The 19,201-nt window shown below is 58.3% G+C and overlaps 2 protein-coding genes across 3 annotated transcripts; one reads left to right on the top strand and one right to left on the bottom strand.

Moving 5' to 3' along the window:
- Nucleotides 1-23: 23 nt before the first annotated feature.
- Nucleotides 24-9,093, bottom strand: TAF1C (TATA-box binding protein associated factor, RNA polymerase I subunit C). 2 transcript variants are annotated; one of them, XM_035024680.1, is made up of 15 exons: nucleotides 8,951-9,093; nucleotides 6,731-6,869; nucleotides 5,483-5,564; nucleotides 5,198-5,295; nucleotides 5,036-5,125; nucleotides 4,869-4,942; nucleotides 4,032-4,270; nucleotides 3,770-3,886; nucleotides 3,564-3,681; nucleotides 3,405-3,476; nucleotides 3,132-3,267; nucleotides 2,807-2,950; nucleotides 1,718-1,892; nucleotides 1,499-1,636; nucleotides 24-1,422 (listed from the first exon to the last, which is right to left on the bottom strand). In XM_035024680.1, the coding sequence occupies exons 2-15, from the start codon at nucleotides 6,866-6,868 to the stop codon at nucleotides 494-496; spliced, it is 2,550 nt and encodes an 849-aa protein (XP_034880571.1). In that variant the 5' UTR covers nucleotide 6,869; nucleotides 8,951-9,093; the 3' UTR covers nucleotides 24-493. The 2 variants fall into 2 exon arrangements, with proteins under 2 accessions (XP_034880571.1, XP_034880572.1); XM_035024681.1 differs by lacking the exons at nucleotides 3,770-3,886; nucleotides 4,032-4,270 and having other exon boundaries at nucleotides 4,858-4,942.
- A 4,452-nt stretch (nucleotides 9,094-13,545) lies between these two features.
- Nucleotides 13,546-18,595, top strand: ADAD2 (adenosine deaminase domain containing 2). Its single transcript, XM_035025310.1, has 10 exons — nucleotides 13,546-14,005; nucleotides 16,096-16,236; nucleotides 16,550-16,597; nucleotides 16,688-16,813; nucleotides 16,904-17,054; nucleotides 17,146-17,313; nucleotides 17,437-17,666; nucleotides 17,775-18,018; nucleotides 18,273-18,393; nucleotides 18,477-18,595. Exons 1-10 carry the CDS (start codon nucleotides 13,546-13,548, stop codon nucleotides 18,579-18,581), a joined length of 1,794 nt encoding a protein of 597 aa, XP_034881201.1. The 3' UTR covers nucleotides 18,582-18,595.
- The last annotated feature ends 606 nt before the right edge of the window (nucleotides 18,596-19,201 follow it).

Genomic DNA, 19,201 nt, shown 5'->3' with positions numbered 1-19,201 from the left:
CCGAGAAACCGATCACGCCAAGCCCCGTTCAGCTGCCAAGTTTATTCACTCCCGAAACGTGGGGCCAAAGCGTCTCCCTCTACAAAACACCGGATCACGGCAGAAACTGCTTAACAAACACAAACAGCTGCGGACTGCCCGCGGGCGCGGGGGGCTGACGCCCTTACGTCACCCCGGCGTCCGGAGGGCGGGTGGGGGACGCGGCAGGCCCGGCTCCTGTGCGGTGCGGCCCCCCGCCCCCTGGAGGGAATCCCAAGGACACGAACCTTCAGGACAGGCCCACTGGGGCCTTCTCGACGTGCCCTCTGGAATGATCTTCTAGCAAAAGCGCAAGTAGGAGAAACAAGTGTTGCTGTCCCCGCCGCGCCGGAAGCAGAAAGGTCTGCGCCCTGCATCCTGCGCTCCTTTCACTCCCCAGCTTCCAAGCACGGAAGGCGCGGCAGGCCCAGGACGAAGGGCTCCCGGGGGCCGGGGGAGCGGCTTCCCCGGGCCCTCAGAAGCCCATGCGGGGCTTCTTCCGCAGCGCCTGCTGCCTGGAGGTCTGGGAGGAGGACACAGCGGCACCTCCCCGGGTGTTCCTTCCTGGCGGCAGCTGGGCCGTGCCATCCTGCAGGGTCTGGGGCCGGGGGGGCGTGGCCCGGCTGCTGGAGGTCCCGGGCAGGGGGGAGCAGACGCCTCGAGGGGGGGCCTCTCGGAGGGGCAGCCTGGCCATGTAGTCGCGGAGAGTCTGCTGCCGCTCGGAGGGGACCCCCCGAGCCCACGGCTCCTGAGTCGACTCCTGGGAGGGCGGGGTCGCCGGTGGCCGAGGCCTGGCCTCAGGGGACGCCCGGTCTGGGCTGTGAGGGGGGCTGGTGGCGTCTGAGAGCTCCAGGCGGCCGCTGAGCGAGGAGAAGGCACTGGACAGCGGAGTCCGGCGCTTGCGCCGCTTGGGCCGTCCGCCGGGCCCCGGGCTCCTGGCCTGCTGCCCATCCCACCAGGCAGCCATGCGGCCTCCCCAGGCTGCCTCCAAGCGGGCACTCAGCTCGTCCTCAGGGCCCGGCTCGGGGGCGGGGGGCGGCCCCGCGGAGGGGAGCGAGCCCAGGTCCTTCTGCCGCAGCAGCCGCCCTGCAGCCATGGCCGCTCGGAGACCCTCCCGCCCCTTTTGCTCCACCTTCCTCTGTTCCATGCGGCCCAGCAGACGGCGGTGGGAGAAGGTGGGTGCTGCCCACACAGGCGGGGCCGGGGGCACGTCCAGCAGGGCCTTCAGCCACCGGCTGCAGCAGGCAGTGGCCTGGGGAGTCCAGGAGGCTGCGGGGCCACGCGAGTGAGGCCCAGGGTCTGCCTGGAGGCGGAGGTGCTGGTGGAAGACATCCCCAGCCGCCGAGAGCTGGAAGAGCGACAGGACTGGCTTGGAAGCCGACGATGGGATGGTAGCAGCCAGCCCTGGAGAGGGGAGTGACGGTGACGCCAAGGCCCAGCGGAGTGCCCCCCTCGACTCCTTTCCCTGGCCCCAGCGCACCTATAGTTGGCGCTTTCAGACGCTCCTGCAGGCGCCACTGACTCTTGGGCTCCAGCAGGGGGAACGCGGAGAGGGAGTCGCTGCTGGAAGGGAGAGACTGGGGGGGCCCCGCCAGCCGGGGTGCAGAGGCCCCCTCTCCTGGAGGAAGGAGAGACGGCTGAGGCCCTGCCCGCCTCCCGCCCGCCTCCCGCCCGCCTCCCGCCCTTGCTCGACTCTTACCTGCGAGGTGCAGCAGCTGCAGGTGCCCGCCCTGGCCCCCCAGGAGCAGCGGCTGGGGGTAGCCGGGGCAGGGCGGGGGCAGCAGCTGGGCCCACAGGGGAGCCGAGGGGAGGTTGTGGTCCCACTTCAGCATGGGCACCAAGGGGAGGCGCTCGTCCACCAGGTAGAGCGAGAACTGGGGGCGACAGGACACAGACGACAAGAAGCAAGACGCAGGGCTGTGACTGAGGAAGAACCGGACTGGGGCGGGGGGACGAGACAGGGCAGGGGGAGGGCTGTGAAGGGGGAGACGTGTGGCGGGGACAAGGCCAGACTGAAGGGTGCTACAATGGGGCTGAATGGGCAGTTGTGGGGGGGGCTCTGACCGGGGGGGGGCTGTGACCGAGGGGGGCAGCACCGAGGGGAGAACAAACCGGGGGTTGTAGCCACCAAGGAAGGCCACGATGAGGGCGGGTGCACGGGCGTGTGTGTGGGGGGGGACCCATGACCGAAGGGGCCGTGACTGAGGCACGAGGAAAGTGTCCGATGGGACAGGCTGCTCCGTGTGGCTCTCAAGGGGACTTCAAGCCCCAGAGCCGTCCCGGCCCCGTGACCCCCCTGACGCCCCCACCCCCGTCCCCACTAGGTAGCACCACATGGGGGGCATTTCCCGGTGTATCCCCCAGAGCACCCCATGGGAGGGACCCTCAGGAGAGGTACAGAGCCGTCTGGTGGCACAGAACCCCCCCCTGGCCTGCCCCAGGCCTTCCCCGAACCCGTCCAACCCTGGGACCTGTGTCCGAGGCACACCGGCAACACCCCCAGGCTCCTGGGGCGGGGGGCACAGACCCTCAGACCGCCTCCCCTTCTCCTCAGCGCACAGGGCAACTGGCCCACGTCGCACGGCCCGCTGCCCGACACCCCATGCCTTTCCTCCTTCCCCGTGGGGCCCCCTTAAAGCTCCGCTCAGCGGCCCCTCCCCGTGCGGCCTTAACCTCCTGCCCGTTACGCAGTCCAACCCCAGACTCCTCAGAGTCTCCCAACGCCCGTCTTGCCTGAGTTGTCCCCTCTGACAGTGCGCAGGGGAGAGGAGGGGAGGGCGCTGCTCACCTGGGTACAGATGAGCTGGACTGTGGGCAGTCGAGGCTCGGCGCCGCACTCCCCCAGGTACTGGCTCAGCAGGACCCGCTCCCCCTTCCGGCAGGCTGCTTCTGCCCCGCCACGGAAAAGCAGCAGACCACAGCCGGGTGGGCCCTGGGGGAGAAACCCAGGTCAGCCCTCCCTCAGCCCGGGGCTGTGCCAAGACCCCCGCCGGTCCCCTCACCAGGCGGGCAAGGCTCATGGCCCTGCCGCTCTCCATGCCCTCTGGGGAAGATCCCCGGCCCCGTATCTGCTCTGTCCCACTGCTATGCCCAGGACGGTCCCCTCCACTCACCTGAGTGTCAATAATTTTCACTCCAGTGCGGTCCCCCACAGTCAGCACCCGGGGATGAGCGGTGAAGTCTGCCCAACGCCAAGGAGAGGGGTCACAGAACACAAGGGTCTCGGGGTCCTTGTAGACTTGCTGCAGCCTTGGGGAGATAGGCCAGCCATGTCGGGCTGATGTCGGGGGGCCGGGGTCCAGGACATGTTGCATGGGGAGCACGGGCTGGGGTTCGGGGCGAGCTGTTTATAGCGGTGGAGGATTTTCACAGGAAAGGGGCATTACCCATCCTGGGGGGTCCACAGACAGACGGCTCCGGAACGGCTGCAGACAGCCAGCTCCCCAGGCAGGTGAGGGCTGCAGGGCACAAGCAAGGTCAGCGGACCCCCCCCACCCCGTTCCCACACCCAGCTCCGCGCACACCAGCCTGACTGAGCCCCTCACCTGAGGCTGATCCCTGTGGCCCCCTTCCCGACCTGCAGCACCTGGAGAGGGGCGACCCGCCCCTGCTTGCTGACCTTCCACAGGGCACAGTGGTAGTCAGAGCGGACAGCCAGCAGGGCTGTGGGATGGAGAGGGTCAGAGTTAGGTAGCAAGTCAGTCAGGGAGGGAGGGAGGCAGAGGGGGAGGGAGGCGTCCAGGGGACTCACATTCCCCTTGCACAGTGCGGGTCACCACCTGCCGGACAGGTCCTCGGAGCTGGATGTGGCCAGGGTCCCCGAGAGCCTGAGGGTCACCGCCTGGGGGCAGACTGACCTCTTGGAAACCTGGGCCTCTGGCTAAGGACAAGTCTATGAGCTCCGGTCACTGCAAGTCCCCCAACATCCTGCCATTCTCCTGGACCATGCCGAGAGCACCTCCTCCACCAGAGGGAGCCTCCTCCACCCCCTCCTGCCCCCTACCAAAGGATACAGAGCGTGTCTAGAGCACCTCCCGCAGGGTAGACCAACTGTCCCACCTGCGGCGTCCCCCCGGGCACCCAGGCCAAAGCACCCCCGGTGAATGTGTCGTCCAGGAGCAGTTGCTCCCACCGCATAGCCAGCTCCTCGTGCAGCAGCTCCCCCAGGAGGCTGGCCACTGACTTGCCCAGGACGGGGCCCCCGACAATGGAGAACCGGCGCTGTCGGTAGCTGAGGAAAGCCCAGGGGCAGCTGGGGACGAGGGAACGGCAGGAGGATCAGGCGGTGACGGTGACCGAGAGGAGGACTAGGTCCCATCCCAAGAGAGGCCAGGCCAGTAGATGCATATTTTTATCAACCTAGAATCTCTTCCTTTGGGAAATGATTCCACCCTAGTCCCTGCTGCTAGGGTGGTCATAGGTTGCCTCTGGCCACAGTGATCGGCTCATGGAGGAGCCAGACACAAAGGCCACACCAACCACACCCTTCCCAGGGCTTTTGCTGGTGCCTCAGGAAAAACACTAGCTTCTTCCTTGAGATCATAAGCCATCTCACTGCCACTTAGGAACAGTATGTCCAGGAATTAAGCCAAACAAAGCCAAGTGAAGGAGAAAATAAAGAGATAGAGCCCTAGTAACATTATGTGAACACCTAGATGCAACCATGCCTGCAGCCCATAAATCTAATTCCCCCTTCCACTTAGAGCTGGAGTTTGGTGTGAGGAACTGTGGCCCCTGACCACGTGGGGCAGAGGAAACAACTCTGAGGGGACCCTGGATCAGTGCCCTGGCTGCTTCCTCATCACCTCAGCTAGGCCTTCCCAGCCCGTCCTTTCTCACTAGCCACTTGCCCCCAGGGCTGGTGTCCACCGAGGTCCTGGAGTAGACTCTTCACACTGACCACTGTCTTCTTCTTAGAACGGCTCTGTGTGGAAAGGCCTTGTCAAGTTCGCACAACCGAGGTTACCCCGACAACAAGTAGGGAGCCCCCTCTCCTGGCTGGACAAGGGTTACTCACCCGTGCTCCCTCCAGTTTGAAATTCTCCAGCATCAGCTTCCCCAGGGGTGCAAAGGCTATGTCCCCATGGTCCCACAGGAAGCGGCTGAGCTACAGGAGAGGAGGCTGGGTCACCGCGCACAGCCCCCACCACTCAGCACTGCCCACTGTGGGGCTACTCACCTGCTCGGTAACGTCCAGCACAGCTTGGGGCTTCCTTCGGAACGGGAAAGCTCCCCGGAAAAGCAGGTCCTGGGCAGTCACCCCAGGGTCCCAGGGATCTGAGGGAAGAGTGAGGCTGGAGAAGGCGTTTGTTCGGGAACCAGAGATGGCCCAGAAGTGGGGCCAGGTATCCCAGATGACTGGAGGTCACCAGCAGGGAGAGGGAAGGCCTTTGGGTGGGAGGTGGGGGACAGAAGTGACAGGGGGAATGGCTTGGAAGGGAGCCCCAGGGCCCAAGACCCTTACCAGGACCAGGAGGCAGCAAAGGAAGGGGTCCGGGGGTCTCTGGCTCCCAGAGTAGGCCTGTGGCCAAGTGTGGCGCCTCATTCTGAGGAAACACAAGCCCGAAAGGAACACAGTGAGTGCAGTCCCAGGCCAGGTGCGGGCGCTGGCACGTTGTCTTTTTTTTAATTTTTTATTTGTTTTTTAATTTTTGTTTTAAGTAGGCTTCACGCCCAACATGGGGCTTGAACTCACGACCCTGAGATGAAGAGCTGCATCCTCTACCAACTGAGCCAGCCAGGTGCCTCTTCATTTCTTTTTAATTTGTAAGCATGTGTCTTACTAACTCGTTGGTACAACAGTCACTGGGGTGAAGCAGTGGAGGCACGGGGAGGCTCGCCCTGGGCAATAGCGGGTTAGGAGAAGGGCTGGGAGCCTGGGGCCAGCCCGTGCCTCTGAGCTGCGTCCCCCGCCCCCGCCTCGCCCCCAGCCCTGGGCCATTACTGGCTGATCCTGTGCCACCTGATTCTCACTTCCACTCAGGACACCTCATGCTGACTCGGGGAGCCCACAGGCCACTCCACTCCCCAGGGCTGAGCCGGCCCAAGACCACTCAGCTCCAACACTCAGGGGTACAAGCGCGAGCAAGCTGGGCTCCCAGAGGGGACTGAATGGACATTAAGCCCTTCCTTGCCAGGGACCCGCCCCCCCCCCCCCCCCATCTGCCTGACATCATCCTTAAGCAGCCTGTCTCCAAGTGGGAGCCAGATGGCTTAGGCTTCCAGGGCAAGCCCCTTGTCCTTCCTGTCCCAGGAGGCCTCTCCTCCCCTGGCTTCATTTGCACTGTGCTATGTGAGCATCCTCTGGGTTTCAGGCTGAGCTGTTATCACACAGGGTGATGATTCTATCCTTTGGTCGCTTGGTCCCACTGGCCCTAACCCTAAGTTCCACAGGGCAGGGGATGCCTCTGACTTCCTCACGCTAGATTCCCGGGACCTAATGAGGCCCCCCTGAGCACTGCAGGGGCTCATCAGTGGGCATCAGCTGAGCAAAGGCAGGAGAGGAAGACGGAGGGAGGGGCGGCAGCCCGTGCTCAGGAAACCCTCTGTGGAGAGCGGCCGTCCCCGGCAACCCCGAGTGGAGATTCTGGCTCACCTGTGTCTTGGCAGGTTAGTGCCAATGCCACCCCACCTGAGCCCGACACCTGGTGTGAGTGCTGGGAAGGGGGGGCCAGGAAGGGGCCACAGCCAGGGCTCTCCCCGCTGCGCTCACCTTAGAGTTCTCGGGCAGTGACTCTGGCAGGGTCAGGGCGTCTCTCCAGCTACACATGAAGGACATGTCAGGGACATTACTCAGACCAAGGGGGCCAGTCATGAACAGCGTGGGTCGGAGGGAGCTGGGGAAGTCCATCCTGGAAAACAAGAACCACACATCACGCCTTCTCGGAAACTTGAATCTGAGCATGCTTTCCAGGGTTCCTGGGAGAGTAAAAACTGCCCTAACAGGACTATATCTCATATTTTATTTCAGAAGATAGATAATAAAGAATAGATATGCAGCCTACTGCCAGATATTAATAAGTACTAATATTAAAACCAACCAACCAACCAACCAACCAACCATGAGGCAGGGGATGGCAATGGTGATGGGCAGCGGAAGCCAGGGAAAGCCTCGCTCAGAAGGGGGCATTTGGCACGGCCTGAACCTAATGAGGAACAGAACCATGCAGACAACTGGGACGAGGGGTCCCGGGAGAACGAACAGCAAGTGCCGAAGTCTTGGGGCAGGAAAGTGTGAGAAACAGCTGGGAGGCCACAGAATGAATGGGGAGGAGAATGGGAGAGGGATGAAGTCAGACAGGTGGTGAGGGGGCAGCTTCTACCGTAGCTCTCCCGAATTCCAATCACTTGTTGGTAGACCATGCACCTTACACCCCAAGTTACACTCTCAAGGCCAACTGCAGTTCCCCCAAAGCCAGGACAGAGTCTTATTCGTCTGTCTTCCCACTTTCAAGCATAGTACCTTGTGGAAAATGCAACTGACCCTGTGCTGAATAACAGTAAATTTACGTCAAAGCGTTTTGCCAAATTCAAACTGCTCTAGAAAAAAAAGCAGCCACACCATCCCCCTTCTTTTATTAACCACAAAAGTAACAGCAGGGTTCACTTTCTGAACACCAGCAGCTGCGAGCGATGGGCTAGCTCTTTTACTCGTCTGTTTTCCCTATTCTGGAGTTCAGGAAACTGAAGCTCGGGGAACAGCAAGCCCCCAAGGCCAACAGCCTGATCTCCCATCCAATTCAAAGTCTCAAGTTCTGCACCACTCCACTCCCAGGCATCCACGAGCCAACACCAGCATTAGCCTTGGTAAACAAAAATCTTTTCCCTTGGAACTGCCACTGCATTTGGCTGATTTATTCTGTGACCTGCACACATCCACGTACTCTCAGCACCGCGCAAAACACCCGCCATGCAGTAAAAGCCAGTAGTGCTTCTCAGTGAACGAACAGGTGTATCTTATGGCACAGCAGCCTCACTCTAATGGCGGTCTCCACGTACAGCCTTATCTCCTTCCTGAGACTGGGAGCTCTCCTAAGGCAGGGGCTGGATCTGATTCATTCCTGAGTTCCTGGCGTCCGGCTGCAGCCCTCACTCTCTTTCCCGTAACAGGAGGGGGCACGAATCAAGGAAGTGCTCGGTGGATCCTTGTGCGAAACACTGGCTACCACAGGACGCGCGGTGCTGACTGCACTTAGGGGCACCCACACCTCCCAGCGCTGGCTGCGTCCCTGATAAGCCAGCGTGCGCAGGTGTCCAGACAGGCGGCTCCAGCTCACCTCCAGCTCCTCTCTCGCGCCTGAGCGCCAATCACTCTGACCTCCTTCGGGATTTCCTCACCATACTTTTCACTGCAGACCATCTCTCCGCTTAGAATGAACGCCAGCGCCCTTCCCGTGCAACTACAGAACCCCACTCATCCTTGAGATTTTCAGGCCGCAAGCCTCCCGCAGGTCCTCGCCTCCCAACACCCGCACCCCTCCCCCAGAGCACGTGTGTGATTAGACATTTAAAGACGAAACTATCGGATTCCAACTGCTCTAACAGTCCCCACGGGAAAGGGACTCCATTTCCTCCCAGTGCCTCGGTATTTGCTCCAGTGCAACAACTAGTACATATAAACTGAAAGAACAAACCCAGAAGTGGATGAGCCTCAGACAAAACCGGGCAGGCAGAGGGCGCCGGTGGAGCCCGCGGCCACCGCAGAGGCCCCGCGGGAGCCGCTCCGTGTGCGGGACAGCAGCCGCCACGCTTTGCATTTGTGGGGTCCTCCCGCTCCGTGAGGTAGGAGCTGACGACCCGCCGGGCGGCTGTGGGGCGATGTGTCCCAAAGTCACACAGCGTGGCGCCCGCGGACCCCGCAAAGGCCAAGCCCGAGCTCCGCTCCCGGCCGGGGGACCCCACCCCCCACCCCACCCCCCGCTTGCGCGCTTACGTGGCCCAGGCCCCGCTGGGCTCGTCGAGGACTTGGACCTGCGCGGGACGCCCGGCCGACCCACGAGCCACGAGGCAGCCGGCCAACTACACCCCGACTCCAACGCCCGGGATGGAACGGCAACACCGCGGAGATTAACGGTCTTCCGGGCCGGGCCGGAAGTACTCCCTCGAAGGCAGGAAGTCCCGCCTCCTAGCCTGGCCTCCGCGGGCGCCCTAGAGCGCCACCTCCCGGGCGGAGGGGGAATGGGAGTGGAGGCGCCGCCTTGCGCAGTGGAAGTACAGTTGTAAGGCCAGCGTGGCCGCGGGTTCGAATCCTGTATCTGCTTGACTTCCTGTTTCAGGGCTTGTTGTTGAGTATTAAGTTAATTCATTCAACAAACACTCACTGAGCACCAATATGAGCCAGGCACTGTATTAGTGACTAGAAATCCAGTGAATTGTTCTCATACCCTATGAAGCCAGGCTTTACAACTAGGGGTACGGTAACCCCTGGAGTGCATGAGGCGCTCCCAGTGGTCAAGCAAGTATAGCTCTAGGCATATGGTGACTAACATAACATAATAAAATAAAATTTTAAAAAAAAGTATAGAGCGCCTGGGTGGCTCAGTTGGTTAAGCGACTGCCTTCGGCTCAGGTCATGATCCTGGAGTCCCGGGATCGAGTCCCGCATCGGGCTCCCTGCTCGGCGGGGAGTCTGCTTCTCCCTCTGCCCTCTCCCCTCTCGTGCTCTCTGTCTCTCATTCTCTCTCTCTCAAATAAATAAATAAAATCTTTAAAAAAAAAAAAAAGTATAGCTCTAGGCATATGCTTCTCAAATTCTAGCTTTCATCGCATCACCTGAATGCGGTGTAAAACAGTTTCTGGGTGGGGTGGGACCTGATATTTTGCCTTCCTAAATTCCCAGGTGATGCTGATTGTGCTTGTCTGGGGGACACGCTTTTAAGAACTACCGTGCAATCATAAATCTTACCATTATCTTAACCCAATAGTTCTCAGACTTGAGTGTGCAACAGTATGCCCCGGAGGGCTTATTAAACTAGTTTGCTGGGCCCCACACCCAGAGTTTCCTGTTCCGTAAGTCTGGGATGTGATTCGAGAATTTGCATTTCTAATGAGTTCCCAGGTGTTACTGATGCTGCTGGTCCAGGCACCACACTTGGAGAACCATTATTTTTAAAAAATCAATTTCCAAAATCTCAGCATCCATCTATACAGTTTTTCTCTGGGAGGTGCTTGAGATCAGACACTTGCCTTTCCACACTGTGGAGTATTGCCTGAGATGGGTGCCGAACGAGCAGGAAATTCCGAAAAGCAGAGTTCCTACAGGAGAGAGTCCCCATTAGACTGAGAAAAGTGGGTTCAGTAAGAAATAGTGATGGAAGGATGCAGAAGGGGCCTTTTGGGAGCTGACAATACCACGTTCATCTCAGTGCTGGTTACGTGGATGTGTTCAGGGCGTGAAAATTCATCAAATGATCTGTACACTTCTCTGTACGTGAGATATGTTTCAATAAAGCAGCTTTTTTTAAAAAAAGGAAAATGTGATGCTTTATCTCATTAAAACTTCTCAATGTGCCTTCTCAGCTGTTTTAGAAGGCAGAAGTCACTCTATGAGGGCAGGAATTCTTCAGGGCTGGTCACTGCTGTACCCCAAACACCTGGGAGAGTGGACGCTTGGTAAGTACTTGAATAATTGGAAGCAGGAATGAAATGAGATGGTTCTCCTGAGAAAATCCCAGCACTCTGATTTAAACTGAAAAAAATGAAGTCAGACTGTTTCTGATAGGCAGCAATTCTGTTTTAGCTGACTGGTTTGATTATGAGGGTAGGCTTTGCCAATGAGGTCACTTGGAGAGCGTTTTTCATAAATGGAATAAGTGAAGCCTGCATCTCCATGGTTTTGGTGGAAACATACTGGAAAGATAATTATAATATATAATAAATTAGAAATCGCTGCTTTTGCAACTATTTAAACTTGCGACTAAAAAATTGGGGATGTATAGTTTTTCAAAATTGTTTTAAGGTTATATATGCAAAAAAAATTGAGGACCGTTTATACTGGTTTCCTATTACTGCTGTAAACTGCTGTTTCCTATTACTGCAGATTGCCACAAACTCAGTGGCTTACGACCACAGAATATTGGGGGTGCTTGGGTGGCTCAGGTCACCATGTCAGGACCCTGGGATGGAGCCCCATGTCAGGCTCCACACACAGCCTGCTTGAGATTCTCTCTCTCCCTCTCCCTCTGCCCACCCCCCCCCCATGCTCTCTCTGTAAAATAAATGAATCTTAAAAAAAAAAAAGACAACATAATATTGTACAGGTTTAGAGGTCAGTGAGACTCATTTCATAATGGGTCTCACTGAGCTAAAACCAAGATTTTAGCAGGGCTGTGTTCCTTTCTGGAGGCTCTAGGGGAGAATCTGGGTTCTTGCCTTTTCTGTCTTCTGAAAGCTGCCTGCATTCCTTAGCTCCTGGCCCCCTTCCATCTTCACAGCAACGACGGTCAGTTGAGTTTTTGTCATGATGCCAACTTTCCGATTCGGCCTGTGTCTCCTTCCCTATTTAAGGATCCTGGTGATTGATTACCCTAAAACAATCTCCCCTTAAAAAAAAAAAAAAAGATTTTATTTTTAAGTAATCTCTCCACCCAAGGTGGGGCTCGAACTCACAACCCTGAGATCACGAGCTGCATGCTGCACGTGCCAAGTCAGCCAGGTGCTCCCAATCTCCCTATCTTAAACTCAGCTGATTAGAAACCTTAGTTCCCTCTGTAACCATAATGCTCCCCTTGCCATATGATGTAACATAATCCTACGCGGTGGGAATGAGGACACGGACATCTTTGGGGGACTGTTATTTTGCCTACCATACCACTATTCTGTATCACCCTTAAGAGATACCCATCTAGCTTCTGCATTGTGAGGCCAATCCATTTTTTCCTTCCTTCTTTTCTTTCCCTAAACAAGTTGTTACTTTTTTTTTTTTACCGACATACACTTATCGTGCAGTAAACTGCACAAGTCTTAAGTGTCCAGCTTATCAAGTTTTACATACATGTATCTCCCCATAATCACCACCCAGATCAAGACAGAGAACATTTCTGCCCTTCTAGAGAATTCCCCTTCCCAGTGCGACTTCCCAGTCAATATCCCCTTCAAGAAGTAACCACAACTCTGACTTTTATCACCATAGACTAATTTTTCCACTTCACGGAATGTGTATCAACATAATCATATTGAAGTTGTTCTTTTTAGCCTGGCTCCTTTCACTCAAATGCCTAAGAGATTCGCCCATGTTGTGCATGTAACAGTAGTTTCTTACTGTTGGGTTACAGTCTATCGTATGACTGTTTGCCCATTTGTCCATGCAATTTCCTGCGGGCGATGTTTCTGAGCTTCGTAACCCCATTCTTGTCTCTTTGTGGTTGTATGCAGCCATCATTCTGTTTCTGAGCACCTGCTGTGATGTCCCTTCTATCTACATAGGCCTGCTTCCACTCTCTGGACTATACCCAAAACCAGAATTGTTCTTCCTGATGCCATTCCTTGAAAGGTTTGAGAGGGTGAATCTGCCCTGCCCCGCTCCTCCCAAGTCAAATATTCCTGGTTCCACCAACTTCTCATAGGCCAAGCATCCACACTACCTGGTTAGCATCGTCATGACCCAAAGGTAGGGATCACCAGCTGCAGGAGCAACAGTGACAAACCTTCAGACTGTGAACCAAGAAACTGGTCCTATTTTCCTGTTCATTGGCTTCTCTAAGACTCCGTTAAACATGTGGCCCCTTAAAACTGTAGTGTATTGCATCCTAGCAGGCTAGATGCCAATCGTCTTCATTCCTAACTTCATCTTGTTTTTGTTATTTTTCCTTCATTCCTAGTCCCTCACCTTAAAAAACTGCTGTTTTGTGGTATTTGTATAAGCCAACTTAAAATCCCTTCTGAAACAACAACAACAACAACAACAACAAAAGGAAGGGGGTGCCAAATGGTTAACTTTGGCTAGAGGCTTCAGGAAGTGGACACTTTTTAAACGTAGATCCTACGGATGCCGTGAGGCTGCCTCAATTGAGAATACCTGCGTTTATCAGCTAAAGACATTTACCTCCCGCCGAAGTTTAGCGGTTGGGGGTGGTCTGGTGCGATGGGTGCAGTTTGGGGCATCCTGGGGCGAGAGCAAGGGGGAGGCCCTAGACCCACATCCCCAAACCCCTTCCCAGGTCTTCACTTCCGGGACCACCCCAGGCTGGAGAACAGGGTCATGGGAGCACCCGCCTTCCTCCCCTCCCCGCTCCCTGGCCTGAACACCTGGAAGCGGGAGGTTAGCCCGCACACTGCTCAATCCGTGCTCCGCGTCCCGGCTGCCGCCGCTCCTGCGGCTGCTCAGGAGACTGGCCTTCAATTGGCTGGGCACAGCGTCGGACGCAGCTCTGCAGGCTCTCATTGGCCAGCAGTGAGGCGGGGGCGGAGCTTGACTTGCTCCGGCTGCCGAGCCACGTGCTCCTCAGGCGGAGCCGCGCCGCACCGTGTAAAAGGGCGCAGGCGGCGTGAGATCGGTCCCGTCGTCCTCTCTGGGCCCCGTGTCCGGCCATGGCCTCGGCAGCCGGCACGGCCTCAGGCGCGGATGACGGTGGCCGCAGGAAGCCCCGTCTGGCGGCGTCGTTGCAGATCAACCCCAGGCCCAGCTCCTGGCGGCCCACGGCCAGTCTGGGCCAACATCCCCGGGAGCCCGCGGTCACCCCCAACGCGGAGAACGACGAGGGGGGCGGGCAGCCCCAGGCCTCGGCAGCAGGGGACGGTGGGCCTGGGGAGGGGGCCGGACTCGGGGACCTGGGGGCAGCCGGGGCACGGCAAGAACCGGGGGGACAGATGGGGAGGTCCCCGAGGGTCTCTGTCCCGCCTGCAGGGCCTGCCGGGGACCTCCCGACGGCGGTCAGGCAGCTGGGCCTGCAGCTCAAGGACCCGCCGCAGGGCCAGGCCGTGGCCCTGCTCACGCAGTATGCAGCCAGTCTGGGCGTCTCCCTGATCTTCCGAGAGGACCAGACCGCAGGTGAGGCCCGGTGGCGTGCGACCGCGGCGCTCCCTGGGCTAACGTCCCATGAAGTAGGCGGGATCGCGAGCTGGCCTGCAGCGAGGCGGACCTGCCGGGAGCACCAGCTCCACCAGACATCTAACTGGCGAGGTCACAGCAGGGGGAGCGTCATCCCCAGCTGAAGCTTGGAGAGGTTCACTACCCAGCCTTTCAGCCCGGGTTTTTTTGAGGGCCAGTTACTTGAAATTCCAGGTTGCCACGCCAACACTGGAGCTCCCTAAGTGAGGGCCAGCTCCTGACCGAAAGATGTTATCGAGCATAGTTTGGTAATGGCAACAGTGCGAGGAGACGGGATCGCTCGCATGTCCTCTCCTCTTCCTCCGTGTGTCCCCCCAGCTCTGACTCAGACACACACAGCAATACCCCAGGTCCTACATTCAGGCTCCCAACCTTAAGGCAGAGCCTTCCCAGTTTCTAAGGAGATGGTAAGAGAATCTGTTCAGATGCTGGGTACATTTGTAGACTGCCTAGGAGAACCCCAAATGAACAGCTCAAAAAAAGGTAATGCATTAAAAATGTACTTGGAACTTGTCTTAATCAGGGACGGTAAGACAGCAGGCACGGAGGTGATTGTCATGATGGAAAGAATTAAGGACAGGTCCCTAGGAACGGGAGGCACGCTCACCACGCAGGTTCACAGGGGACAGGACCAGGGTTGGCCAGGAGGCAGAAGAGTGGGTAGAGAAAACTGCAGAGCCTTTGTTGGGGTTTTCTCGGGACGGAATGGTTGAGGCAGGGTACGTATGCTGGGTAAGCTTAGGATTGTGTAAGACAAGGCGCCAAATAAGGTTTGGGGTTAGGAGGGTGTCCCTAGTTGCCCAGTATCTGCCTTGGGGTGATCTAGGGTTTATGGTCTGGGTATGAGCTCTGGATCGGTTGGTTTCGTTTCTTTTTTAAAGATTTTTTTTATCTATTTGAGAGTAAGCCCATGCACGAGTGGGGTGAGGGGTAGAGGGAGAGGGTTCGCAGACTCCCCACTGAGCTCGGAGCCCAATGAAGGACTCAATCCTGCGACCCAGAGACCTGCGACCCTGAGCCAAAAACAAGAGTTGGACAGCCAACCGACAGAGCCCCCCAGGTGCCCCTGGAGTGTTGGTTTCTATATCAAAGGTGTGTTTGTGGGGCACCTGGGTGGCTCAGTCAGTTGGGCATCTGCCCTTGGCTCAGGGCATGATCCCTGGGTCCTGGGATGGAGCCCCGGGTTGGGCTCCTTGCTCTGAGGGGAATCTGCTCCTCCCCCTCCACTCAAGCATGAGCTGTTCTGTAGCTGCGCAGGGCTCTAATCTCCTGTCCCGTGACACAGTTCCTCGGCCCACCTTTGTGTGCAGGACAGATGTTTTGCTGTGAAAGAGAAAAAAGGCGTTGATAGTTTTGACAGTTGGGTTTCCTTTCTCCACTGACCCAGAACTCTCATTTTAACATTGTATAAATCTCAGCGCTCACAGAGGTCCATACAGAGTTTGAGGCCCCATATCCCTGAGAATTCTGGACTGTCCCCGCACAGGGGACAGTATGCCTGAGCAAACAACAGCGTACACACTCCCACAACACAACCCAGAGCTCCGTCACAAATACGCAGTCCCGCACTGGGAAACGGATTCCTCTCTTAATGAAAAAAGAAATTTCATCAAAAAAAGCAAAAGCGCACTGCCGAGCGAGGAGCCGTGTTTAAGGCTGTGTGTGAACGAGAAGCTTTGAAGACAAGACGTCGGGGGTCCAGTCCACAAAATGAAACCCATTCTTCGTGCAGTATTGCCATGAGCCCACGCTTCGCATTTTGAACGCGTTCAAACATTTTGTATTTTGTGGTCATCGTTTTGATTTTGTGATTCATATTTCATGCGTCGTCACGTCCGTTCTAAATAAGAGGAATACTCCTCTTATTTCTCCTGGTTTTCTTTTATGGCAAAATTGCCTGATGGCCGGTAGTTTCGGGGTGAAGGTAGGGGTGGGGTCAGGAGGAAGCAGGCTGAGAGGGGCTGTGGCTCAGGTGGGCCCGTGGTGGGGATGGAGTGCGGGGCGCTGCCTCAGGGCCCCTCCCTCCGCAGACCCCTGCTTGCCCTTCTCTATGCGCGCCGAGCTGGATGGGCTGCTCTGCCCCGCGGGAAATGCCAACAGCAGGTCGGAGGCCAGGCAGCAGGCGGCGCTCTCTGCCCTCCACTACATCTGGAGTCAGCTGGGGAGCCCAGGTAAGGGGGACAGGTGACCCAAGTGGGTGCGTGTGCCGGGCTGGGTTGTCACGGAGACCATCTGGGCATCAGGGCCTCGCCTGCAGGGAGCTGGGGAGAGGGGACTATGAGCTGACTGATGCCCTAATTCCTTTGAAGCCTGCCCACCCTGGGGGTGCAGGGACTGCTAGAGGGGCAGCCCAGGAGTTTGGGGTTGCTGGAAGATGATTCCCCCTCTTTCCCACCAATTGAACGTCTTGGCTTCCAGAAGGACCAAGGACAGGTGGGCGGGCCCTGGTACCCATGGTAACCCACCCCCTTGTCTTTCTTCCAGAGCCCCCAAAGACCCCAGGCAAGCCTCCAGTCGCCCCTCTGAGTGTAGGTAGGTGGGCCCCCATTGTCCCCAGCCCTGTGGTGAGGGGAGGGGTACAGTCTGTGGGGTCCCCACCTCCACCTTCTCCCCAACGTGCAGAGAACATCCTGACCCACGAGCAGCGCTGTGCGGCCGTGGTCAGCGCTGGCTTTGACCGCCTGGTGGACCAGACCTCCCCATACAGGGCCTGTAAGGGGACTGTGGCTGCCGTCATCTTGGAGAGAGGTAGGGCTTGCCCTGCCCCCACCTCGGGACCACCCCCACCCCACGGACCCCTTGCCTTTGCCAGCGTGGCTCTGCCCCCTTCCCTTACAGAGGTGCCAGGCGCCAGGGGCTACGCCAAGGAGATCTACGAGCTGGTGGCGCTGGGCACAGGCAGCAGCACCTACGCCGGCTGGCTGGAGTTCTCCGGGCGGCAGCTCCACGACTTTCACGGGCTGGTGGTAGCCCGCAGGGCCCTGCTCAGGTGAGGGGTGGGCCGGGCGGGCGCTTGGCTGCAGGACCCGCAGCGCGCAGGACCCCACAGCCCGAACCGCTCCTCCGCCTGCCTCCTCCAGGTTCTTGTTCCGTCAGCTCCTGTTGGTGACACAGGGTGGCCCCAAGGGCCAGGAACGGTCGGTACTGGCCCCCCAGCCTGGGTCTGGGCCCCCCTTTGCCCTCAAGCCCCGGATCTTCCTGCACCTCTATGTCAGCAATACCCCCAAGGGAGCCGCTCATGACATCTAGTATGTGGGGAGCCCTGGCGGGGCCCTCCATTCAGCTGGGTGGGGAAGGGCGGTATGGGGGGGACAGAAGAGCAGCCTCACTCTTGTGTCCTACGCCTTCGCTCCCTCTGCCCACCTCTGCAGCCTCCCACCAAGCTCTGAGGGCGGCCTCCTGCACAGCCCGCCCTCCCCCCTGCAGGCCCACGTCCGCGGGGAGCTGAAGCCTGTGTGCTACGTGGCCCCCGCGCTCCGGGACACCCATGTGGGCTGCCTCTCCGCCAGTGACAAGCTGGCTCGCTGGGCCGTGCTGGGGCTGGGTGGTGCCCTGCTCGCCCACTTCCTGCCTCCCCTCTACGCCACCAGCCTTGTCCTGGGTGAGGGCCCTGGGGGCTCTGGGGGTGAGGGCGGAAGGTGGCGTCTGCGTGGTGTGTGGGAGAGGGTGTTGGTGACGCAGACCTTGTCTTGTGCCTCTGTCCCCCCAGCTGACCCCTGCCACGACCCCCCAACTCTGAGCAGGGCCATCCACACCCGGCCCGACCTAGACAGGGTCTTGGGGCCGTGCCTGCCACCCCCCTATGCCCGTACCACGCTGCACCTGTTTGCAGGGCCCCCCGTGGCCCCCTTGGATCCTGCCCCCAACACCTGCCATGGCCTGAGCCTCAACTGGAGCCTGGGGGACACCGATGTCGAGGTTGTGGACGTGGTCACCGGGCGTGTGAAGGCTGAGTAAGAAAGGCCCGTGGGCAGCATGGTGGTGAGGGGTCCGTGGCTCCGTGCCCTTGGGGCAGGACGGTGCATCTGGGTCCCAGCTTGGGTTCTGATCCTAGCTTTGTGACCTGTAACCCTGGCTGGTGCTTCTGTCACTCACCCTGTGACACCCATGAGTCCCCCCAAGATTGCATGGCCAGAAAGGAGATGGCGTGAGCAGCATGGTGTGGGCCCCTTAGCTCAGTCTCCCGGCCTTCTCTGTCCATCCGCAGTGCCGGCCTCGGGCCCCCCTCCCGCCTCTGCAAGGCAGCCTTTCTCCGGGCCTTCCGCCAGGCTGCCAGAGCTCTCGGGAAGCCCCGCCTCCTGGCCTTGAAGACCTACGAGGCAGCCAAGGTCAGCGCTTGGCCACCCCTCCAGCCCTCTCTGTCCTCCCGCAGCAAGCACGCGCTCTCCACCCTCCTCCTGTCCTTTCCTAGGCCGGACCCTACCAGGATGCTCGCAGGCAGCTGGCCCTCCTCCTGGACCAGCAGGGCCTGGGGGCTTGGCCCTCGAAACCACTGGTGGGCAAATTCAGAAACTGAAGCCCACCTCCTGAGCCGAGCTGGATCCTGCTGGAGGAGGGTCGCTTCTGGAGAGGGGTGGGGAGGCGCATAGGGGGATGGGAGATGCACAGGGCAAGGTTGGGGTTGCAGGGAGGGGCTTATGTCGTTGGGGGGGGTGGCTTGCTGCACATTCGGACTTGAATAAAGAGCAGTTTTTGGTGCTTCTACGTGTTGTTGGCTCTTTTGGGAGGAGCGGGGAGCCTGCAGCCCTTTTTTTGAAGGATTCATGAGTGGGACAGCTCCACCTACCTGCAGAGAGGTGTCCCCAGGAGTGGAACAAGATGGCAAGTTTTTCTAGGAGGGTGGGGGCAAAAAGTTATTGGCAAAAAAACCCTCAAATAAATAAAAAGTAATTGTTCTCGACACAGAGTTTTCTTGGAGAAAAAGCAAAATGTCTTGTGCAGATCAGCTCATCTTCGGGGAGTGGGGAAGACCCAGGTGAAAAATCTCTGATGGACCGGTTGAGACTACCCTTTTGGGGAGGTTGAAACTGCAATTATATTATGTGTTAAACCCCGCTTTGGGAACTCAGTCTAAGTGACACCATTTGGGGACTGTGGGGTTTTTTTTAAACACAGAATGACTTTATTGTGTCGCCA

This window comes from Mirounga leonina, unplaced genomic scaffold (genome assembly GCF_011800145.1).
Source record: "Mirounga leonina isolate KUSES-001 unplaced genomic scaffold, KU_Mleo_1.0 Mir_180, whole genome shotgun sequence".
Taxonomy (NCBI): Eukaryota; Metazoa; Chordata; class Mammalia; order Carnivora; family Phocidae; genus Mirounga; species Mirounga leonina.
Note: the sequence above shows the minus strand (reverse complement) of the source record. Positions and strands in the feature narration are given on the sequence as shown.